This window comes from Sceloporus occidentalis, unplaced genomic scaffold, assembly GCF_023333645.1.
Source record: "Sceloporus occidentalis isolate IW3139 unplaced genomic scaffold, rSceOcc1.0.p SCAF_86, whole genome shotgun sequence".
NCBI lineage: Eukaryota > Metazoa > Chordata > Lepidosauria > Squamata > Phrynosomatidae > Sceloporus > Sceloporus occidentalis.
The window spans coordinates 3887527-3907153 of NW_028317066.1; the positions used below are offsets into that span (position 1 = coordinate 3887527).

General features: G+C 44.5%; 1 protein-coding gene across 1 annotated transcript; it reads right to left on the reverse strand.

The window, feature by feature from the left end:
* Window positions 1-7010: 7010 nt before the first annotated feature.
* Window positions 7011-17972, reverse strand: LOC149285034 (uncharacterized). The gene is made up of 3 exons (XM_089495888.1): window positions 17877-17972; window positions 12271-12391; window positions 7011-8417 (listed from the first exon to the last, which is right to left on the reverse strand). The coding sequence occupies exons 1-3, from the start codon at window positions 17970-17972 to the stop codon at window positions 7096-7098; spliced, it is 1539 nt and encodes a 512-aa protein (XP_089352014.1). The 3' UTR covers window positions 7011-7095.
* Window positions 17973-19627: the final 1655 nt, after the last annotated feature.

Below are 19627 nucleotides of genomic sequence, written 5' to 3' on the forward strand. Positions count from 1 at the left end.
GGTGGCTGGCTCCTCCTGCGAAGAAGTTCCTTCGCCTGCCTCCTTGCTGGCCAGGTCTTCGAAAATGGTGGTGGCCTTCTCGCAGATGACCGAGGTGGTCACAGTGTCCCCGACTCGCTCCTTTTCCTTGATCCAGAGGAGAAGCAGGCGCTCCATCTCCTCGTGCTTCGGTGTCCTCTGCTTGGCAATCGTCGTCACGCCTTTCGCTGGAGCCACAACAGCTCTGATGGCCTCCTTCTGCTTGAGGACAGTGCCAATTGTCGAAGGGTTTCGTCCATACTCCTTGGCAATGTCCACCAAGCGCACGCCCCTCTCGTGCTTTGCGATGATGTCCTTCTTGTCCTCCAAGGACAAGGGAGCCCTCTTCTTCTTCTCACCGCTTGGCTTGGGAGCCATAGCTCAAGCCTAAAAAGGACAAAAGGCACAGGCACTGAGCAAAAGCCACAATTGGAAACCACCCCCACCCCCATGGTCACACTCTCTGGCCCAAACTTGCAAAAGTCACACCCCACACTCTCAAATCATCACAGCCATGAGCACAGCACCCCAGAACACAAACCCATAGGCCAGAAACCCAAAATCTGAAAATGCAACCCCAAAGTCACACTGTCTGGCCCACATCAAAGCAAGGCCAAACTTGCAAAACTCACACCCCACACTCTCAAATCATCACTGCCATGGCCAAAGCACACAAGAACACAAGCCCATAGGCCAAAACCCCCAAATCAGAAAATGCCACCCTATGGTGAGAGTCTCTGGCCACATGCGACCATGGCCAAAGTTTTAAAAGTCACACACCACACTTTGAAAACAGCAGAGCCATGAAGAAATCAAGGCAGCAAATGAAGCCCAGCATCCACAAATCAGAAAATGCCACCCTATGGTGAGAGTCTCTGGCCACATGCGACCATGGCCAAAGTTTTAAAAGTCACACACCACACTTTGAAAACAGCAGAGCCATGAAGAAATCAAGGCAGCAAATGAAGCCCAGCATCCACAAATCAGAAAATGCCACCCAAACAGCAAAAAAACCCAAAAAAAGCAACCCAGCACCTCAAGCCCATAATCCACAAATCAGAGCATGCCACCCAAACAGCAAAAAAAACCCAAAGAAAGCAACCCAGCACCTCAAGCCCATAATCCACAAATCAGAGCATGCCACCCAAACAGCAAAAAAACCCAAAAAAAGCAACCCAGCACCTCAAGCCCATAATCCACAAATCTGAACATGCCACCCAAACAGCAAAAAAAACCCAAAAAAGCAACCCAGCACCTCAAGCCCATAATCCACAAATCTGAACATGCCACCCAAACAGCAAAAAAACCCAAAAAAAGCAACCCAGCACCTCAAGCCCATAATCCACAAATCAGAGCATGCCACCCAAACAGCAAAAAAACCCAAAAAAGCAACCCAGCACCTCAAGCCCATAATCCACAAATCAGAGCATGCCACCCAAACAGCAAAAAAACCCAAAAAAGCAACCCAGCACCTCAAGCCCATAATCCACAAATCAGAGCATGCCACCCAAACAGCAAAAAAACCCAAAAAAAGCAACCCAGCACCTCAAGCCCATAATCCACAAATCAGAGCATGCCACCCAAACAGCAAAAAAACCCAAAAAAAGCAACCCAGCACCTCAAGCCCATAATCCACAAATCAGAGCATGCCACCCAAACAGCAAAAAAACCCAAAAAAAGCAACCCAGCACCTCAAGCCCATAATCCACAAATCTGAACATGCCACCCAAACAGCAAAAAAACCCAAAAAAAAGCAACCCAGCACCTCAAGCCCATAATCCACAAATCAGAGCATGCCACCCAAACAGCAAAAAAACCCAAAAAAAGCAACCCAGCACCTCAAGCCCATAATCCACAAATCAGAGCATGCCACCCAAACAGCAAAAAAACCCAAAAAAAGCAACCCAGCACCTCAAGCCCATAATCCACAAATCAGAGCATGCCACCCAAACAGCAAAAAAACCCAAAAAAAGCAACCCAGCACCTCAAGCCCATAATCCACAAATCAGAGCATGCCACCCAAACAGCAAAAAAACCCAAAAAAAGCAACCCAGCACCTCAAGCCCATAATCCACAAATCTGAACATGCCACCCAAACAGCAAAAAAACCCAAAAAAAGCAACCCAGCACCTCAAGCCCATAATCCACAAATCAGAGCATGCCACCCAAACAGCAAAAAAACCCAAAAAAAGCAACCCAGCACCTCAAGCCCATAATCCACAAATCAGAGCATGCCACCCAAACAGCAAAAAAACCCAAAAAAAGCAACCCAGCACCTCAAGCCCATAATCCACAAATCTGAACATGCCAGTAGCAAAACCCACAATCCACACTTTGAAAAAAATAAAACCCAGCACCCCACAGCAAAAGCATGGTCACACTGTCTCACCCCACCCCACCCCACAAGAAGAAGGTAAAAATCCATCCACCTACCTGTAGAGAAATTCCTGATGGCCGGTCTTGATCCGAAGAATACACCTGGCAAAGTCCAAAGGCAGAAAGCCAGGAAGAGTCCAGACCAACAGTGGAACCAAGTTAGAGCTCAGAAGAAACTCTTGCTCAGACAGTCCACAAGGCCAGACAAAGGAGCAGATCAATAAAGCCAGGCCACCCCCCCAATTTCGTTAGCCAATCCAGATGATCAGCTTGATTTCTCAAGCCAATCACTGCTGCTAACGAAATTCAAAACTCGCGCCAAAGCTAACCCCTAACCCAGCCCCCTTAGGTTTCCGTTAGCCCTGGAAATCCCTGGAAAGCCTGTAGCTGCACTTTGCATCATTTGAATTTCGCGCCGAAATGAATTTCGTAACCCGAAAAATATTTCGTAACCCGAAACAGTTTTTTCCAATCCACGTTTTTCGTATCCCGGAAATTTCGTAACCCGGTCATTTCGTATCCCAGGGCACCAGTGTAACACCTATTTTAAAAGACCTTCACTGGCTGCCTATTTGCTTCCGAGCTCAATACAAGGTGTTGGTTTTGACCTATAAAGCCCTAAATGGCTTGGGCCCAGGGTACTTGGAGGACCGCCTCTCCCCATATAATCCACCCCGCACACTCAGAACATCCGGGACTAAATTGTTGGAGGTCCCTAGGTCTAACCTTACCCGGACCTCACAGAGGGCTTTTACTACTGCTGCCCCTTTACTTTGGAATAAGCTCCCTGCAGAGCTTCGCTCCGCCGCCTCATTAGCTCTCTTTAAAAAACAGTTGAAAACATATCTATTTTGGCTGGCCTTCCCACCTTAATTTGTTTGTCTATTCTTCCTGCCCCCTTTTTTCCCTTCTGACCCTGGATCGATGGAACTTTTTTGCATTTTTCTTCTGCCCCTGATATGTGTATTTTCCTATTTTACTGTTTCCTGTTCCTGTTTTTTGTAGTAATGGTTTTAACTGTTATATTGAATTTTTAATCTTGTACTGTAATGTTTTTATAAATTTTGTAAGCCGCCCTGATCATTTCCATGGAAGGGCGGGGTAGAAATAAAATTTATTATTAATATATATATATATATATATATATATATATATATATATAGGTTCATAAAGGTATAAGTCTGAGTGGTCTTAGATAGAGATGCCTCCACATATATACATATATGAATATGCACAAACACACATGCACACATCCATCTGTTGTTGTCCATTGTTCTGGTCCGTTGTTCCAGGTGATGCTGGAGAAGAGGCCCTGCCTCCAGCGGAACCAGAGGCTGCAGGTGATGAGGAGAGGGACTCCTTGCCCAATGCATCGCTCACCTGGAGGGCCAGCACCAGGAAGGTCACATAGGCCCCATTCCCACTCCCTCATTTGCCCTGGATAGAACTGGGCAGATCCGGGTGCCCCCATATCAAATCTCCCCAGAAACAAGTTCCTACTACCCTTTACCTCAATCAGGGTAATCTACCCCCTGAACTTGACCCAATCATGACCGGGGCTGAGTTCATATTTGTCGGCAACAGGGAAGAGCCGGTTGTTTTCAAAAGGAAAGGGTCCATAGTCGGCTTTCAGAAAAAACGCACTAAGGGGGATTTGTCCTGGATCTCTTGTGCAAGCCCCTGACAGAGTTGTGTTAAAATTGGTGTGAGTGTGAACTTCCAACTTTTAAACCGGTTTGGGAACCAGGGTAAAATGTAGTCTGAATGGCCTTATATTTAAGGGTGAAGGGAGCAAGAAACAACAAGCAAAGTCTAAACACTTCCTTTGACCATCGCAGCGTTGGAGCGTGTCACCACCCTCGAACTGTCAATCACTCAACTGCAGCAAGGCCAGGAGCAGCAAAGAATGTGGCTATACAACTCCGTGTGTGGCGTTTCCAACAACAATGATGTGGGCCTTCCTTTTCTTATTTTCAAATTTCTTATTACACTGGGATATTACCATGATAGTATTTAAATTACCAAATATCGACCAAATATTAACTATTAATTTAACGGGATTTTATTACCCTTTTCTTCAAATGTTTTAAGACAACTCCATTCCATTTCTAAATCTTCTTTTGATTTCCCTCTGAGTAAAGCAGATACTACATCCATATTTCTAGCTTCATATATCTTAATCAACCAATCTTCGATAGAAGGATTAATTGTAGATTTCCAAACTTGAGCAAATAAGATTCTTGCACATGAGACCATACATAAAACAATTATATTGTATTTTACTGACTTTATGTTGTGTGTCATGTTTAGTAAAAATAAATTGGGTTCAAAGGGAATATTTATATCCAGAATGTTTTGGATGCTTCCATGAATCCTTTGCCAGAATCCTTGAGCTTTAATGCATGTCCACCAATATGAAAAAAGCTTCCCTCGGGTTCCCCGCATTTCCAGCACTTAATATTGCCAGATTTGTATATCTGGTGGATGTTTTGGGTGTTTAGATGTCACCTGTATAGCATTTTGATATAATTTTCTTTATAGTTTTGGCACATAGTGAATTTATTTGTTCCTTTCCAAGATTTTCCCCATTCCTCTATACTTATAGTTTTATCTATATCACTTGCCCATCTTACCATGCTGTGTTTAATAATTTCATCTTCTAGATCTCTTTCTTTGAATAGTTTATAATATTTGATATGTGTTTACCTTTTTTGTCATCATAATTTTATCTATTTCATTGTTATCCATCGTTAACCCAGGAGCTTTATTGTCTGCCTTAAAACGATTGTTTAATTTGTTGTATAAAAACCAATCCTTCATGTTTCCTTTTTCATTAAGTTCTTCCATAGATTTCATATTGTATTTTCCTTTTGGTGTTTTGTTTATTAAATCTCCATATCTTAGTAATGGAGTATCTTTGTCCTTTGTTCTATTGTAATAGGCTTCTTGCAATTACACCCAAAATAGATGTCTCATTTTCTACCATACTTTAAGCAATGATCTTCTTATAACATGATGGTTAAAAGTATTATCATCTTTTGGTTTTGTATACCACATATATGCATGTATACCAAGATTCAGGTTAGCTTTTTCTATATTCAATAAAGTCTTGTTTTCTAATTTGAATCATTCTTCTAGTCATTTGAGACAAGCTGCATAATAATACAGCTTAAAGTTTGGTAAGTTACATCCCCCCTTGAATCAAAGATCATTTACTAAGGCAACCATAACAGTTTCGACTCCGTATCCCATCCTGAGGCCAGTTTGAAATGGGTCCAGATAATCTGTCTCATCCAAGACCGCTTGGAGATGAAGAGCAACTGCCCTCTCAATCATATTGCTTAGAAATGGGAGACTGGTCTGTAATTGTTCATTTCCAAGGGATCTAGGGAAGACTTTTCCATAAAGGGCCGTAGCACCGCTTCTTTTAAGCATGATGGAAAATAGCCCTAACTAAGAGATGCATCTATGATATATCTCAGGTGATATAAAAAGGGCAAGGGTCGGGAGGGCGAGTTCTCCTCTTCACACTTCCAAGGAGCTTGTCCACATCCTCAGTACTCAGATTCAAATTGATCCAGTATGATCTTACTCAGGGACACCTCACTTACAGCCTCCACAATAATGTTGACGTCCAATTTGGCTCTTATCTGAGAGATATTATCTGTGAAATAGACATTTAAAGTATCATAGTGAGCTGTGGAAGGCTCTAATAATGGGTTCTGGGAGGAAGGTGCCTAATCAGGTCCAAGATCTCCACCCCCACCCCCACCCCCCGACTTCAGCAGTCCCTTTATGCTTCTCTTCCCTTGGCACTTTCATTCCTTTCAGATGCCCCAAAGACCCCTTCTCAGCATGCGCAGGGATCGTAAGGCCTTTGCTGCTGCCGCTGCCTATTCCGCTGGCGGCCTTTGGAAGAAGGGAAGGACTACGGCCTTTTTTCCTTCCTTCCTTCCTTCCTTCCGGAATGGAGCCCAAGCTGTGCAGCTCGACTCAGGAGGGAAAGGCTGGGAAGGCTCTGGTTTGTACATATAGCTCTGTCTCTCTGAGTATATATGTGTGTTTGCCTCTGTTTTTATGACTGGGAATGGAGCTGAGGGCTGAGGAGAGAAGAAAGGGTACATTTTGTGCAAATGCAGAATTTCTGTACACCAATGAGTCCAGTGTGTTGAAACAACAAAAACTTTATTTCAAACACATAATCAGAAATTCAGTGTTTAAGTCAGAGCTGCCCTCCCCAAAGCAAACATTAAAACCCCAAAACCCAAAACATCACACTCGTCCAAACCTGGCCCCCACCTCCAATTCCCACAGTCTATGTCCCACAGATAACAAGGCCCCCTTTGCCATTCCCACAAACTAGCCCTTTCTGTTAATACCTGTCCCCAACTTTCTTCAGCCAACATCGAACAAATTCCAATTGCTATCATTCCCATAACTGTTCTAACCAGCTGCAGCCAATCCCACCCCTCTGTTTAACTAACCTATTCCACCACCATGATCCCCACTCAGATTTATAAATGAAAGCAATAAGCTATAATAAAGGCAAATAAAACCTCAAAATAACAAAATATAATTGAAAAACATAAACAGGCATATGGACACACAAACCTAACACACGGAATCACAAGGGCTTTTTCTTATCACCACAAGATTTAAAATATATTCTTTGTTTTGCTTCTTGATAAATATAATGTTAGTTCATTTCTGGAATTTGTGTGGCTTCTCTCCTGTGTGGACTCTCTGATGTCTCACTAGGTTTGACTTATTAGAAAAACATCTCCCACAATGCTGGCATTTGTTTGGGTTCTCTCCTGTGTGGACTCTCTGATGTGTCACTAGGTTTGACTTGGAAGAAAAACATTTCCCACAATGCTGGCATTTGTTTGGGTTTCCTCCTGTGTGGCCTCTCTGATGTACCAATAGGTATGACTTTGAAGAAAAACATTTCCCACAATGCTGGCATTTGTATGGCTTCTCTCCTGTGTGGACTCTCTGATGTGTCACTAGGTGTGACTTCAAACAAAAACATTTCCCACAATGCTGGCATTTGTATGGCTTCTCTCCTGTGTGGACTCTGTGATGTGCCAATAGGTATGACTTGGAAGAAAAACACTTCCCACAATGCTGGCATTTGTATGGCTTCTCTCCTGTGTGGACTCTCTGATGTGCTAATAGGTATGACTTTGAAGAAAAACATTTCCAACAATGCTGGCATTTGTATGGCTTCTCTCCTGTGTGGACTCTCTGATGTGCTAATAGGTATGACTTTGAAGAAAAACATTTCCAACAATGCTGGCATTTGTATGGCTTCTCTCCTGTGTGGACTCTCTGATGCTTCACTAGGTCTGGCTTCTGAGAACAACATTTCCCACAATGCTGGCATTTGTATGGCTTCTCTCCTGTGTGGACTCTCTGATGTGCCAATAGGTGTGACCTCTGAGAAAAACATTTCTCACAATGCTGGCATTTGTATGGCTTCTCTCCTGTGTGGACTCTCTGATGTGCCAATAGGTGTGACTTCTGAGAAAAACCTTTCCCACAATGCTGGCATTTGTATGGCTTCTCTCCTGTGTGGACTCTCTGATGTTTCACTAGGTCTGACTTGGAAGAAAAACATTTCCAACAACGCTGGCATTTGAATGGCTTCTCTCCTGTGTGGACTCTCTGATGTTTCACTAGGTCTGACTTGGAAGAAAAACATTTCCAACAACGCTGGCATTTGAATGGCTTCTCTCCTGTGTGGACTCTCTGATGTTTCACTAGGTCTGACTTGGAAGAAAAACATTTCCAACAACGCTGGCATGTGAATGGCTTCTCTCCTGTGTGGACTCTTCGATGCATGACAAGGACTGACTTGTAGGCAAAACACTTCCCACAATGTTGGCATTTGTATGGCTTCTCTCCTGTGTGGACTCTCTGATGTATCACTAGGTGTGCCTTTGAAGAAAAACATTTTCCACAATGCTGGCATTTGTATGGCTTCTCTCCTATGTGGACTCTCTCGTGAGTGACAAATTCTTCTGTAAAGGAGGACAATGACAGACAAGACTGAATGTCAGTGTTAAGAGAGGAAAGGGTTACGCCAAGATTTAGCCCCACGTTTATCCCTCCCTATTTGAGATTAAATTAATAATGTTGGTGTGAGTGACCTGAGCATGACCCTGTTCTGGATGCCCCAAATCCATATAATGACTGTATCCTTACTCAGAGCTACCAAAGAAGAAATTGAAGGGGAACTGTCATGAGGAAATCAGTAGAAGCAGATAGTCAGGCATTTGAAAAATATTCCAATATATATATGTAAAAATACTTTGATTGAAAAGTGGCATCATTTCCTGTGAGACTGCCATAGAGTGTTGAGTCAGAGCACATGGCATGATGCAAGCTAACTGCAGAGGATGCTTCATGCTGTGTGGCACCAGGAGATGACTCACAACCAATACAGTATACAGCTCACATTTGGATTGATGTGGGTTGGAGTTGTGTGTACAAGAGATTGTGAAGTTGATGAAAGTCAGAGAGGAGAGCTGGTACATATTTGTTTTCTATTGCAACTCAAGCTAAAGAACCTCCAAGGACATGGAGGAAATCAACTGGGTCTGTGAGTTATTTTTAAGTGTGGAAAGTGGTTAATGCATTGCCAATGCCTATATCTGGAGATTTGCTACTGTACTCTGCTATGTTATTATTGAACTCTGGGAGTGTCGCCTTCAGACTGTGCTATACATTGGCTTTGAATGGGACCAGAATTCAGACCAGAATTCAGAGCCAAGAAGGACCTGAGAACCGGTGTAATAATCCTTTTTGGCTGAAGTATTTCCACCAAGCACCCATTTCATTTAATTCAGTTTCAGACAATTCTTTCCCCACCCAAGAAACATGCTAAAGCAATTCCAAGTTATGGAACAACTTGCTGGAGGAGATCCGTCTTAACACCACCTTGGATGCTTTCAAGAAAGCGCTTAAGACGGATCCCTTCCGGCAGGCTTACCCAGCTGACCTCTTGTAAAGAACTTAAGGAAAAATTCCACTTCTGATCACAACGGTGCATTTTAAATGAATTTTTTATTTGTCCCAAATTGTGTTTTAAGCGTTTTGTTGTTTTACTGTGTGTAAATTGGATGCTATTGTTGTTTTGTGGCTATTTTATGGTTGTAATACCGCCTCACTCCATTGAGAGAGGCAGGTAAATACAAATAAAACTTATTATTATTATTATCAGTATAATCTGTGAGGTTGGTGGCTGCCTCCCAATCCCCAAGGCCCCTCTCCTGGCCCTTCCCAGAGGTCCCTTTCTCTCCGCACAGAGCTAGGCAATCCTGGCTTTGCTCCTGCCTTCCCCTCCTGGCTCCCATAGGCCTAGAATCATAGAGATGGAAGAGACTACGAGGGCCATCCAGTCCAACCCCATTCTGCCATGTAGGAATCAAAGCATCCCTGACAGATGGCCATCCAGCCTCTGTTTGAAGATCTCTAAGAAAGGAGACTCCACCAAAATCTCAGAGGGAGTTTGATCCATTGTTGAACAGACCTTACTGTCATGAAGTTCCTTCTAATGTTGAAGTGGAATCTCTTTTACTGCAGTTTGCATCCATTGTTCCGTGTTCTAGTCTCTGGAGCAGCAGAAAACAAGCTTGACATTCCTTCAAATATTTAAACAGGGCTATCATATCACCCCTTAACCTTCTCTTCTCCAGGCTAAACATCCCTAGTTACCCAAGTCGTTCCTCATAGTTTCCAAATCCTGCACCATTTTAGTCGCCCTCCTTTGGACATGCTCCAGTTTCTCCACATCCTTTTTGAATTGTGGTGCCCAGAACTGGACACAGTATTACAGGTGGGGCCTAACCAAGGCAGAATACAGTGGCACTATTACTTCCCTTGATCCTGACACTATACTTCTATTGATGCAACCTAAATCGCATTGGCCTTGTTAGCTGCCGCATTACACTGTTGACTCATGTTCAACTTGTGGTTTACTTGGACTACTAGATCCCTTTCACACGTAGTTTCATTCAGCCAGGTGTCCCCCATCCTATATCTGTTATTTCATCTCCCTCTTAAGCCTAATCTCCTTCCCTTTCTCCCTCCGCTCTCCAACCTTCCTTCTTGCCCATCTGCACTGCTTCAGTATTTCACCTTCACCATCTCTTTCCTGCCTTTCTGTTTTTCACATTCGCTCCTTCTCTCTATCACAGACACACACTCATTTATGTGATGCATAAAAGGGACACTTTGAGGCTCATTTGTTGAGGAAGGCAGGATAATCCATATACAAATTACTCATTGGGAAAGGCAAAGCAAGGGGGCTGGGACCTGGACTTCTGTTTTGGTGAGGATCAAGCACCAGGGAGCAGTATTAAGACATATCTAAGACAGGGATGGGCTACTGTTGGGGATTGGGGGTGTCACATTGTCCCCCTGGGGATCTCAGGGGCAACTGCACATTGTATTGCCTTAAAATAGGAATAAAGTTTTGTGCCTCAGTATCCCATTGCATCCCTTTTGGGAAGTGAAGCAGAACCTCAAAAGGTTGGAAGAGGGCCAAAAAAGGAAACATACTCAGAGATGTGCTACCATTTCAATGAGAAATGCATTACTGGTAATCTCCATACTGTCTTCCTACAAAATCCTAGCATTGGTGTGATATCTGGGGGCGGAACTAAGTTTCAGAATTAAAAAGTCCTTTGCTTCCACCAAAAGGTTTATTGAGAAACTCAGGCAGAAGCGTCCATTAATAAGTCTAAGCTGTCTCTGAAGTGTCTAAACCTTTTCCCTCCGTCATTAACTACCTTCACACTCCTCCCTTTTCCTCCCCTTCAGCCCCTAAACAGCCCGGCTGCCAAGGTACCTCTTGCCTTCTTCTTCCACTGTTCACATACGCCACTCATCCTTGGAGCATGTCTGCCACCCAGAGTTCACAGACCAGGCAATTAATAGCCTCCACAACTGCTTCCCTTCCCTGAAGCCATTCTAGGCCCCAATATCCTTACCAACTACTTAAAACTACTATCGTTTAAACGACTAACAATTTCTCCCTAAACCCCAAAAACATTCTGGATGAATGACAGAAGCTGGATTTGGCAATTGGCAATTTACAATGCGGTATTTAGAATCCTTATAAAGTGGAGAGCAATAGTGCCTCACAAAACTACAAATTCAGATATTCTACAGGATGTTGCTATCACAATTAAACTACATTTGAAAGGGATCTATGACTCCCAATAGACCAGAAGTTGAACTTGGGCAAAAGTGTGATGCGGCAGCTAAAAAGGCCCATGTGATTCTAGGCTGCATCAATACGAGTAAAGTTTCTAGATCAAGGGAAGTAATAGTGTCACTCTATAGAGCTTTGGTCAGGCTTCACTTCGAATAATCCTGTGTCCAGGTCTGGCCTCTGAAATTCATAAAGGATGTTGACAGGTTGGAACATGCCCAGAGGAGGGCAGCAAAAATGGTGAAAGATCTGGAAACCATAAAGCCCTATGAAGAGTGGGTTAGAAAGCTGGGTATGTTTACCCTGGAGAAAAGAAAATTAACAGCGGATATGATATCCATGTTTAAATATTGGAAAGGGTCGTTTTGAGGATGAACCAAGCTTGCTTTCTGCTGCTACAGAGAAAGGAGACACCACAATGGATGCAAACCACAGGGAAAGAGGTTCCACCTAAACATTAACAGTAAGACCTATCGGACAGTGCAATATACTCCCTTAAAATTTGGTGGAGTCCTCTTCTTTGGAGGTCTTTAAACAGAGGCTGGATGGTGTTTGGAAATGTATTCCTGCATGGCAGAAGTGGGTTGAACTGGATGGCCCTTGTGGTCTATTCCAACTCTATGATTCTATAATGCTAGTGGATTCCGGTTCCTTACCCACAGAGGCCACGTTCTCATAATTCTCCATCATTACAGAACTGTACATAAGTCTCTGCTTCTTCGTCAACAGTTTCCATTCATCCTCAGTGAAATATATTGCCACATCTGCAAAGGTCACCTGCAACAGAAAATAGCCCCCATCCAGAGAGTGACTAAGCAAAAGGGGAGGAAAGCACATGGTGCCTCCAAATATTATTTGATCACTTTAGAATTCAGTCTAGGAAATAAACTTTAAATGCCGTCAGCCAGAAAAAAGCTACTGCCTTTCAGATCCAGTTTGTCTTTAATCTTTTCAATATAATATACAATATAATTTAGGCCATAGCTGGGATGTTGATGATGGATTAGGATACTGACTGTCCCAAAATATATAGTACATTTAGCCATAAAAGAATTATGGTGCATTTAGACATTTCTTGCCAGATTTCGGAGGCAAATGTCATTTTTATAAAGCAGTTCTGGGGAGCACTCTGGGCCTAAGGGTCACTGGGTCCACCCCCAATTTATATCCAGAGACATTCTCCCATAGCCCCCAAAATTTCTTAGATGGGAAAAACAAGACACATGTGGACAAGCAACCCAGAAGGCAGTGAAGATGGCCAAAGTTGTTTATGAGGAAGATCACACAAGCTAGGAAGGGCACAGCAGTTTGCTTTTGCTTCAACCTCCTGGGAAGGGCCATATCCAGTCTCCCTCTTTCCTCTCCTCTCCCCACTTTTGAGCTGATAGGCTGTAAACTCAATTGCACTCAGGAACTGAAGTGAGCTGAGAAAGGGGAAAGTGGGAGGAGGATAGACCAACTGGGACATTTTTAAAAGCCCCTGAATAAGTGGGGTGACAGAGGATTAACCAGGACTGTCTCTGCCAAACTCGGACAGTATATTATTTGCTTCCTTTCATAAATTGGCCCAGAAGTGACACAGATGAAGCTAATAGGATAGTGACTCACCAAAGAGCTATTGTTCCTGGGCATCCTCTTTCTGTTGGAGCCCAGCTCCCTCCGCTTGGCCTCTGTGTCGGCCATCAGGTGGGCAGGGGTCCTGGTGGTCCTGCACTTGGGTCACTTCCAGCAAGAGAGGCCCAAAGCCGTGTCTAAACAGGCCGAGATGGAGTTCCTGAGAAAAGGGACCAGGGTTAGGATTGGCTTGGCAAGAAACCCTGCAGCACTCAAAGACACAGAGAACAGCATCCTGCTCATGACATACACAGGTGGCATATGCCTCCTTTGGGCCGATGCAGAGGTGAATATCCCCTTCCTCCCTCTGCACCAAACGAAGCTTCCCAGACATAGCATAGATTCACTGCAGCTCCCCTACACAACAGATACTCCATGCCTTCTTAGAGTGGTGGGGAATTTGAGAGGGCCCTGGTTATGTCCCCGTAGTTAGATGTGAAATGAGGGCATCATAAATAAATAAATCTTCTGCTGAAACCTCCAGAGTTCTCCAGTGCTTTTCACCATCATCAGCCCTTTTCCCAAGAAGGCTGCATCCGCACTATAGAAATAAGGCACTTTGACACCGGTTTAACCACTCAGTGCTATGGAATCCTGGGATTTTACATTCTCTGCCAGAGAGCTCTGGTGCCACAACAAACTACAAATCCCAGGATTCCACAAAATGGAGCCAGGAGAGTTAAAGCGGTTTCAAACTGGATTATTTCTTCAGTGCAGATACAGCCAGAGTTGCTTGTAAAAGGGTAGAAGCGCCCAAGTCTTGTTTAATTCTTGGTAATATGTGTTATTCTGGTCTTTCTTCTTCCTTCTTGCCTGAAAATCTCTCAGTAAGAAAACTGGGGAGACTTTTTAAACCTCCCAAAGGAGCTACTTTTGGCCTTTTTGAGGGACTAGCCTCCTCTTAGAAGCCAAAGCCCAATGTTTGTGAGGAAGAAGAATAAGGTTTGTATTAAAACTATCCTCCCCATTTCTGATCCCTTTTAAAACCCATGATCCCCAGAAGGAGCAGAGCTTTGTAATAAGAAAACCCTCTCAGAAAAGACACACAAAAGACACACAAAGGGACACACTTCCTTCCTTTTGGCCCAAGGAGCCTGGCCTCCTTCTGACTCTGGAGCCTCAGGAGAGAAAGAGAGGCCTCTGTTCAACTGAGGCCTCACAGAAGGTTCTGGAACATTATTCCCCACAATCACAAGCAAAACAAAATGGCCACCAGAACACAAAATGGCTGCTGAACACAAAATAGCCTTGGCAGTTGCTTGACAGTTGGAGGCCTCAGCGCAGCAGTGAAGCCTACCGCTTCCAGGCCTTGTCCCTCTCCACTTCCTTCCTTCCTTCCTTCCTTCCTTTTCTTCTCTCTCTCTCTCTCTCTCTCTCTCTCTCTCTCTCTCTCTCTCTCTCTCTGCTCCTCACTCTCTCTTCCTTGCGCATAGCTAAATAGAGAGGCAGAAGCTCCTCCCCTCTTCAGTCTGGCCAATGGGGGCAGAGGAGCTGGAAGACCCCGCCCCCTGCCCCACCCTCACAGGCTCCTCCTGCAGTTAATATGGAACAAGGCAGGAGGGACTGAGGGACTCTGGAGCCCCAGCCACACGGACACTGGCCAAAGGCACACATTCCCAGAGCCTAAGGCCCATGAGATGGCAGCCCTATGCAGGGCAGGACCCTCCTCTCTCTGGCCATGTGGATGATGGGAGATCCAGTCCAAGGAATACACTCTAAATCCCATTGGCAAGAGAAAAGGCTACTACTACTCTCTGATGTCTCACTAGGTGTCAGAACCTGTTATTAAGATCAGTTATAAGGTTATATCTTTTCAGTTCATGTCCATTCACTTGATTTTAAAACCTCCCAAAGGAGCTACTTTTGGCGTCGTTTGGGGGACAATCGTCGTCTTAGTGGCCCTCCTATTAGAGACCCCTCCTCTTTTGACCCAAATCCTTATGAGGCCCAAAACCCCTTTGTTAGGAAGCGAACACCGAATATCTCAGGAAGGCTCTATATCTGTGAGGTTTGGAATCCTCTGATCAATGGTCCACAACCAAACGTATACCAAAAGTAGAAAGTCTATCGTAAGAGCATTGCAGTAGTGATCTGTAACACTTTTTTGCAGAGTCTGAGGCTTCAGAGAAAAATGTACACTTTTAAAATTATTATTATTATTATTATTATTAACCTTTATTTATAAAGCGCTGTAAATTTACGCAGCGTTGTACATACAAAAAGCCCCCTCCTTTCTCCCCCTGCTAGTTCCCCACCCCACACACACTTAGCCAGGTCCCCATCACAACCTAGAATCACTCAAGACATTTGAAACATTGCCAGCTAGTTGTCTAAAACAACACTCCAAAGCAGTTAATGGAGCCCCACTTAGAAACTAACACCAACTTTAATATTCTACCCATATACTCTCCATCCCCCAACATCTTAGCTAACAGAACAATATAGATCAGATATCTCAAGACATACATGAAGTGATTATATATGAACTGAATATAAACAGCATTATAACTGATCTCAATAACAGGTTCTGACAATATCTCCCAAGGCCCCCTCCCTTCAGGACCCCCTTCCACTCTTCTCCTCAGTCTCTCTCTCTCCTCTGAAGGCCTCAAACTGCCAACTGCCAAGAGCTCAGGCAGAGGCAGCCATTTTGTGTTCCAGTGGCCATTTTGTGTTCTGGGGACCATTTTGTGCTGTTTGTGACTATGGAGAATGTTCCAGAACCTTCTCTGAGGCCCCAGTTGAACAGAGGTATCTCTTTTTCTCCCTGAGGCTCCAGAGAGAGAAGGAGGCCTGGCTCCTTGGGCCAAAAGGAAGGAAGTGTGTCTCTTCGTGTGTCTAGTCCTCTCCTTTCTTGGGAGTCGCTGTGGGGCCATGAGATTTTTTGAGGGGGGGAATCCTAGAGAAACCATGGAACCTCAGAATATGATCAAGATTACAAGGTTGTTTATGAGGAAGGAGAAGCAAACTAGGAGAGGATACAGCCTTTTGCTTTTGCCTGAGCCTCTGGGAAGTCCCCTCTTCTCCTTTCTCCTTGGCTGTCTTCATGGAGGGCAGACTCCTTTTGCCCTTTGGACTCAGTTTGCAGCAATGGCAGTGAGCTCAAGAGAAGGGGAGAAATGGCAGCAGGAGGAGGAAACTGTGGCATTGGAAGAGCAGCTGAAAAGGTGGGAGGCAGAGGATGAACCAGGGGAGGGTCCCTGCCAAGCTGGGAGAGTTGGAGGCATTCAGAAGGAGCTGGGCCTGGAAATGGAGGAGGAGAAGGGGGCTTGCAAAATGACCTCCGTGGATGAGAAAGCTGGGCTAAGTCCATGAAATGAAATGGCCCAGTGAAATGGTGTCCATAATATAGGAGCTAGTGTGGCATAGTGGTTTGAGCATAGCTGAACTATGACTCTGGAGTTCAGATTTGGAATCAAAGCTCTGCCATGGAAGCCCATTGGGGGGCAAGTCACACTCTCTCAGCCTCAGGGAAAGGCAATGGGAAAACTATTCTGAAGACATTTGCCAAGGAAACCCTGTGATAGGTCTGCCTTAGGGTCACCATAAATTCAAAACGACTTGGAGACACGCAATAATAACAACAACAAAAGCAATGTCTATTATATAAAATGGCAAAAAGAAGAGTTGCTCTTGGAATTTACATTGTTTTTCTATGTTTTCAAGCTTTGGATGGTTCAATCCATGGGTAAAGAAATCTGTAGATAGAGAGGTCCATCATCATCATCATCATGAAAAAATAGAGGGTCTTCTTTATCAGATTTTTATCAGGAGGGCAACTAAAATGGTGAAGGGTCTGGAAACCATGAAACCCTATGAGGAACGCCTTAGGGAGCTGGGGATGTTTAGCCTGGGGAAGAGAAAGTTAAGAGGTGATATGATAGCCCTGTTTAAATACTTGAAGGGATGTCATATTGAGGAAGGAGCAAGCTTGTTTTCTGCTGCTCCAGAGACTAGGACCCGGAGCAATGGATACAAGCTACAGGAAAAGAGATTCCAGCTCAACATTAGGAGGAACTTCCTGACAGTAAGGGCTGTTCGACAGTGGAGCAAACTCCCTCAGAGATTTTGGTGGAGTCTTCCTCCTTGGAGGTCTTTAAGCAGAGGCTGGATGGCCATCTGTCGGGGATTCTTTGATTGAAAGTTCCTGCATGGCAGAATGGGGTTGGACTGGATGGCCCTTGCGGTCTCTTCCAACTCTGCGATTCTATGATTCTATGATCAAAAGTGTTAAAAATCAAACAGGAGAAAGGCATCATTGTTTTGTACATTTTGGATGTTATTGTTTACAGTGTGGCCAAAACACCTTCTCCTGGATATGCTTTCTAGATTTCAGGACACTATATTTTTTAAAACTTTGGTGCTAAAAGAAAAAAAACCCACATAGGACCAACAACAATAACACAGATACTATTAAGAGACTTGACAAATACAAATATTCACAAGCAACAGAACTTGTGAAACATACTAAGGCCGGGTACAGGCCGCCAGAAAGAGGCGCATCCCCGGCGCCACTCTTTCCTCTGCAGAAGCGCCGCAACAACCAAATTGAGCAGCGCTGTTGCGGAACAAAAAAGGAGCGCACGGAAGCGGCTCCTTTTTGCGGCGCACTTCTGCCACCCCAAAGAGCCCACGATGGCATGGGTACGTTGCAGTTGAACCGCCCCGTTTGGAGGTGGCACATCTGCAACATCACCGTTATGCGCCGCGTCTGGTGGGTGCGCTGCAGCTGCGGCACCCTCATCACTTGCAAGGGTTGCCATATGTGTGGGCACTCCGCCTACCAGGCAACCCTCACACGTGATGAGGGTGCCTCAAAGGCTTCTAAAGGCTTCTAAAAACAGATCAAAGCGGCTAACAGTAAAAGCACTGGTAAAACACAATAACAACTTGTCATTGTTGTGTCCCAAACCCTCCCAATTCCTCCCATCCACAATAAAATATAATTAGTTCTTAAACAATTATTAAAACAATTATTAAAAATAGGGCAGAAGCAGTTAGAGCAGTTGCTGAACAATTCAATTAATAAGAGATTGCTGGAATGCTAATCTGGAAAGAGATATGTCTTGATGAGCTTTTTAAAGCCTTAAAGACTGGTGATATATCGGAACTCTTCTGGAGGCTGTTCCATAACTTGGGAGAAGGTCCTTTGTGTAACTGCAGAGAGCCTTGTTATTGCTGGCTGCAGTAAGTTTTTACTAGAGGACCTCAAAGGGTGGGGCAGATTGTATGGGAGAAGGCGATCCCGTAAGTAAGCTGGACCCAAGGCATGGAGGGCTTTAAAGGTTATAACCAAGACCTTGTACTGTCCCAGGAAATTAATGAGCAGCCATTATAGGTCTGATATGGACACCTCTAGATATTCCAGTGACCACTCTGGCTGCCATATTTTGGATTTGTTGAAGTTTCCGGACTAAGTGCAAGGGTAGCCCTATGTAGAGCTCATTGAGGAAGTCAAGGCATGAGGTTATCAGCGCATGAATCATAGTTTTCATGTCCTCAGGTTCCAGGAAGAGGCGCAGTTGGCGTATCAACCAAAGCTGATAACAGTCACTCCTTGCTGTCGTACTTATCTGAGCTGACATCTGGAGTGACAGATTCAGGAACACCCCAAATTGCAAACATAGTCCTTTAGGGGAAATGCAACCGCTTCCAGGACCAGTTGGCAAACCTCCATACCTGGATTAGGACCTCCAACAATCAGCACCTCCGTTTTACCTGGATTCAGTTTCAGTCTGTTTTTCCTCATCCAGCCCATTACTGCCCCAAGACATTCATTCAGAGGGGAGATGCCAAAAGCCTAGGCGACTCCTGCAGCAGCTCAGAGGCCAGTTGTGTCAGCTTGGCTAGGGAGTCTGTTAAGGAACGGGGAGGACAGGAAACCAACAGATTCCCCAGACTTTCTCTAGTCTTTAAGCTGAGGTAAATACATTCAATGTGGTCCATCATACGGATAGGTATCCTGCTCAAGGCAAGATTGTCTTTATGGACGAAAGGCACTCCCCTTACCTGCTCACTGACAGAGAATCCGGATGGTAAGGCCCGAACCCAGGTGGCTATCTTCACCCAGCCAGGTCTCTGTGAAACAAGCCAGGTCAGCCTCTTCATCCAGGACTATGGACTATCTGCGTTGTATTTTTGACTGACCTGGCATGACACAAGAGCAGGGGAGGGTTCTCTGGTTGGTTTGGTATGTTCTCCAGCCCTTTTGGGATAGCAAGGTGAATGGAAGGGGAGAGAGATATCTGTCAGGGTCCTAATTGCAGCCCGTCTTGCAACACAAAAGGCAGTACTTTGAAAAAGGAACAGCTTTTATTGAAGAAGAAGAAGATACATGTAATAGAAGTGACATTTTTGTCAGGAATGAAAGAAAGTATAAAGATATCCCTTTTATAACCG

Coding starts and splice junctions, on each gene's coding strand:
- LOC149285034 (XM_089495888.1), bottom strand. CDS start 17,972: ATGAGGGTGCCGCAGCTGCAGCGCACCCACCAGACGCGGCGCATAACG. Junction 12,392..17,876: donor CGGGGCGGTTCAACTGCAAC/GTACCCATGCCA, acceptor TTTCTGTTGCAG/GTGACCTTTGCAGATGTGGC. Junction 8,418..12,270: donor TGAGAACGTGGCCTCTGTGG/GTAAGGAACCGG, acceptor CCTCCTTTACAG/AAGAATTTGTCACTCACGAG.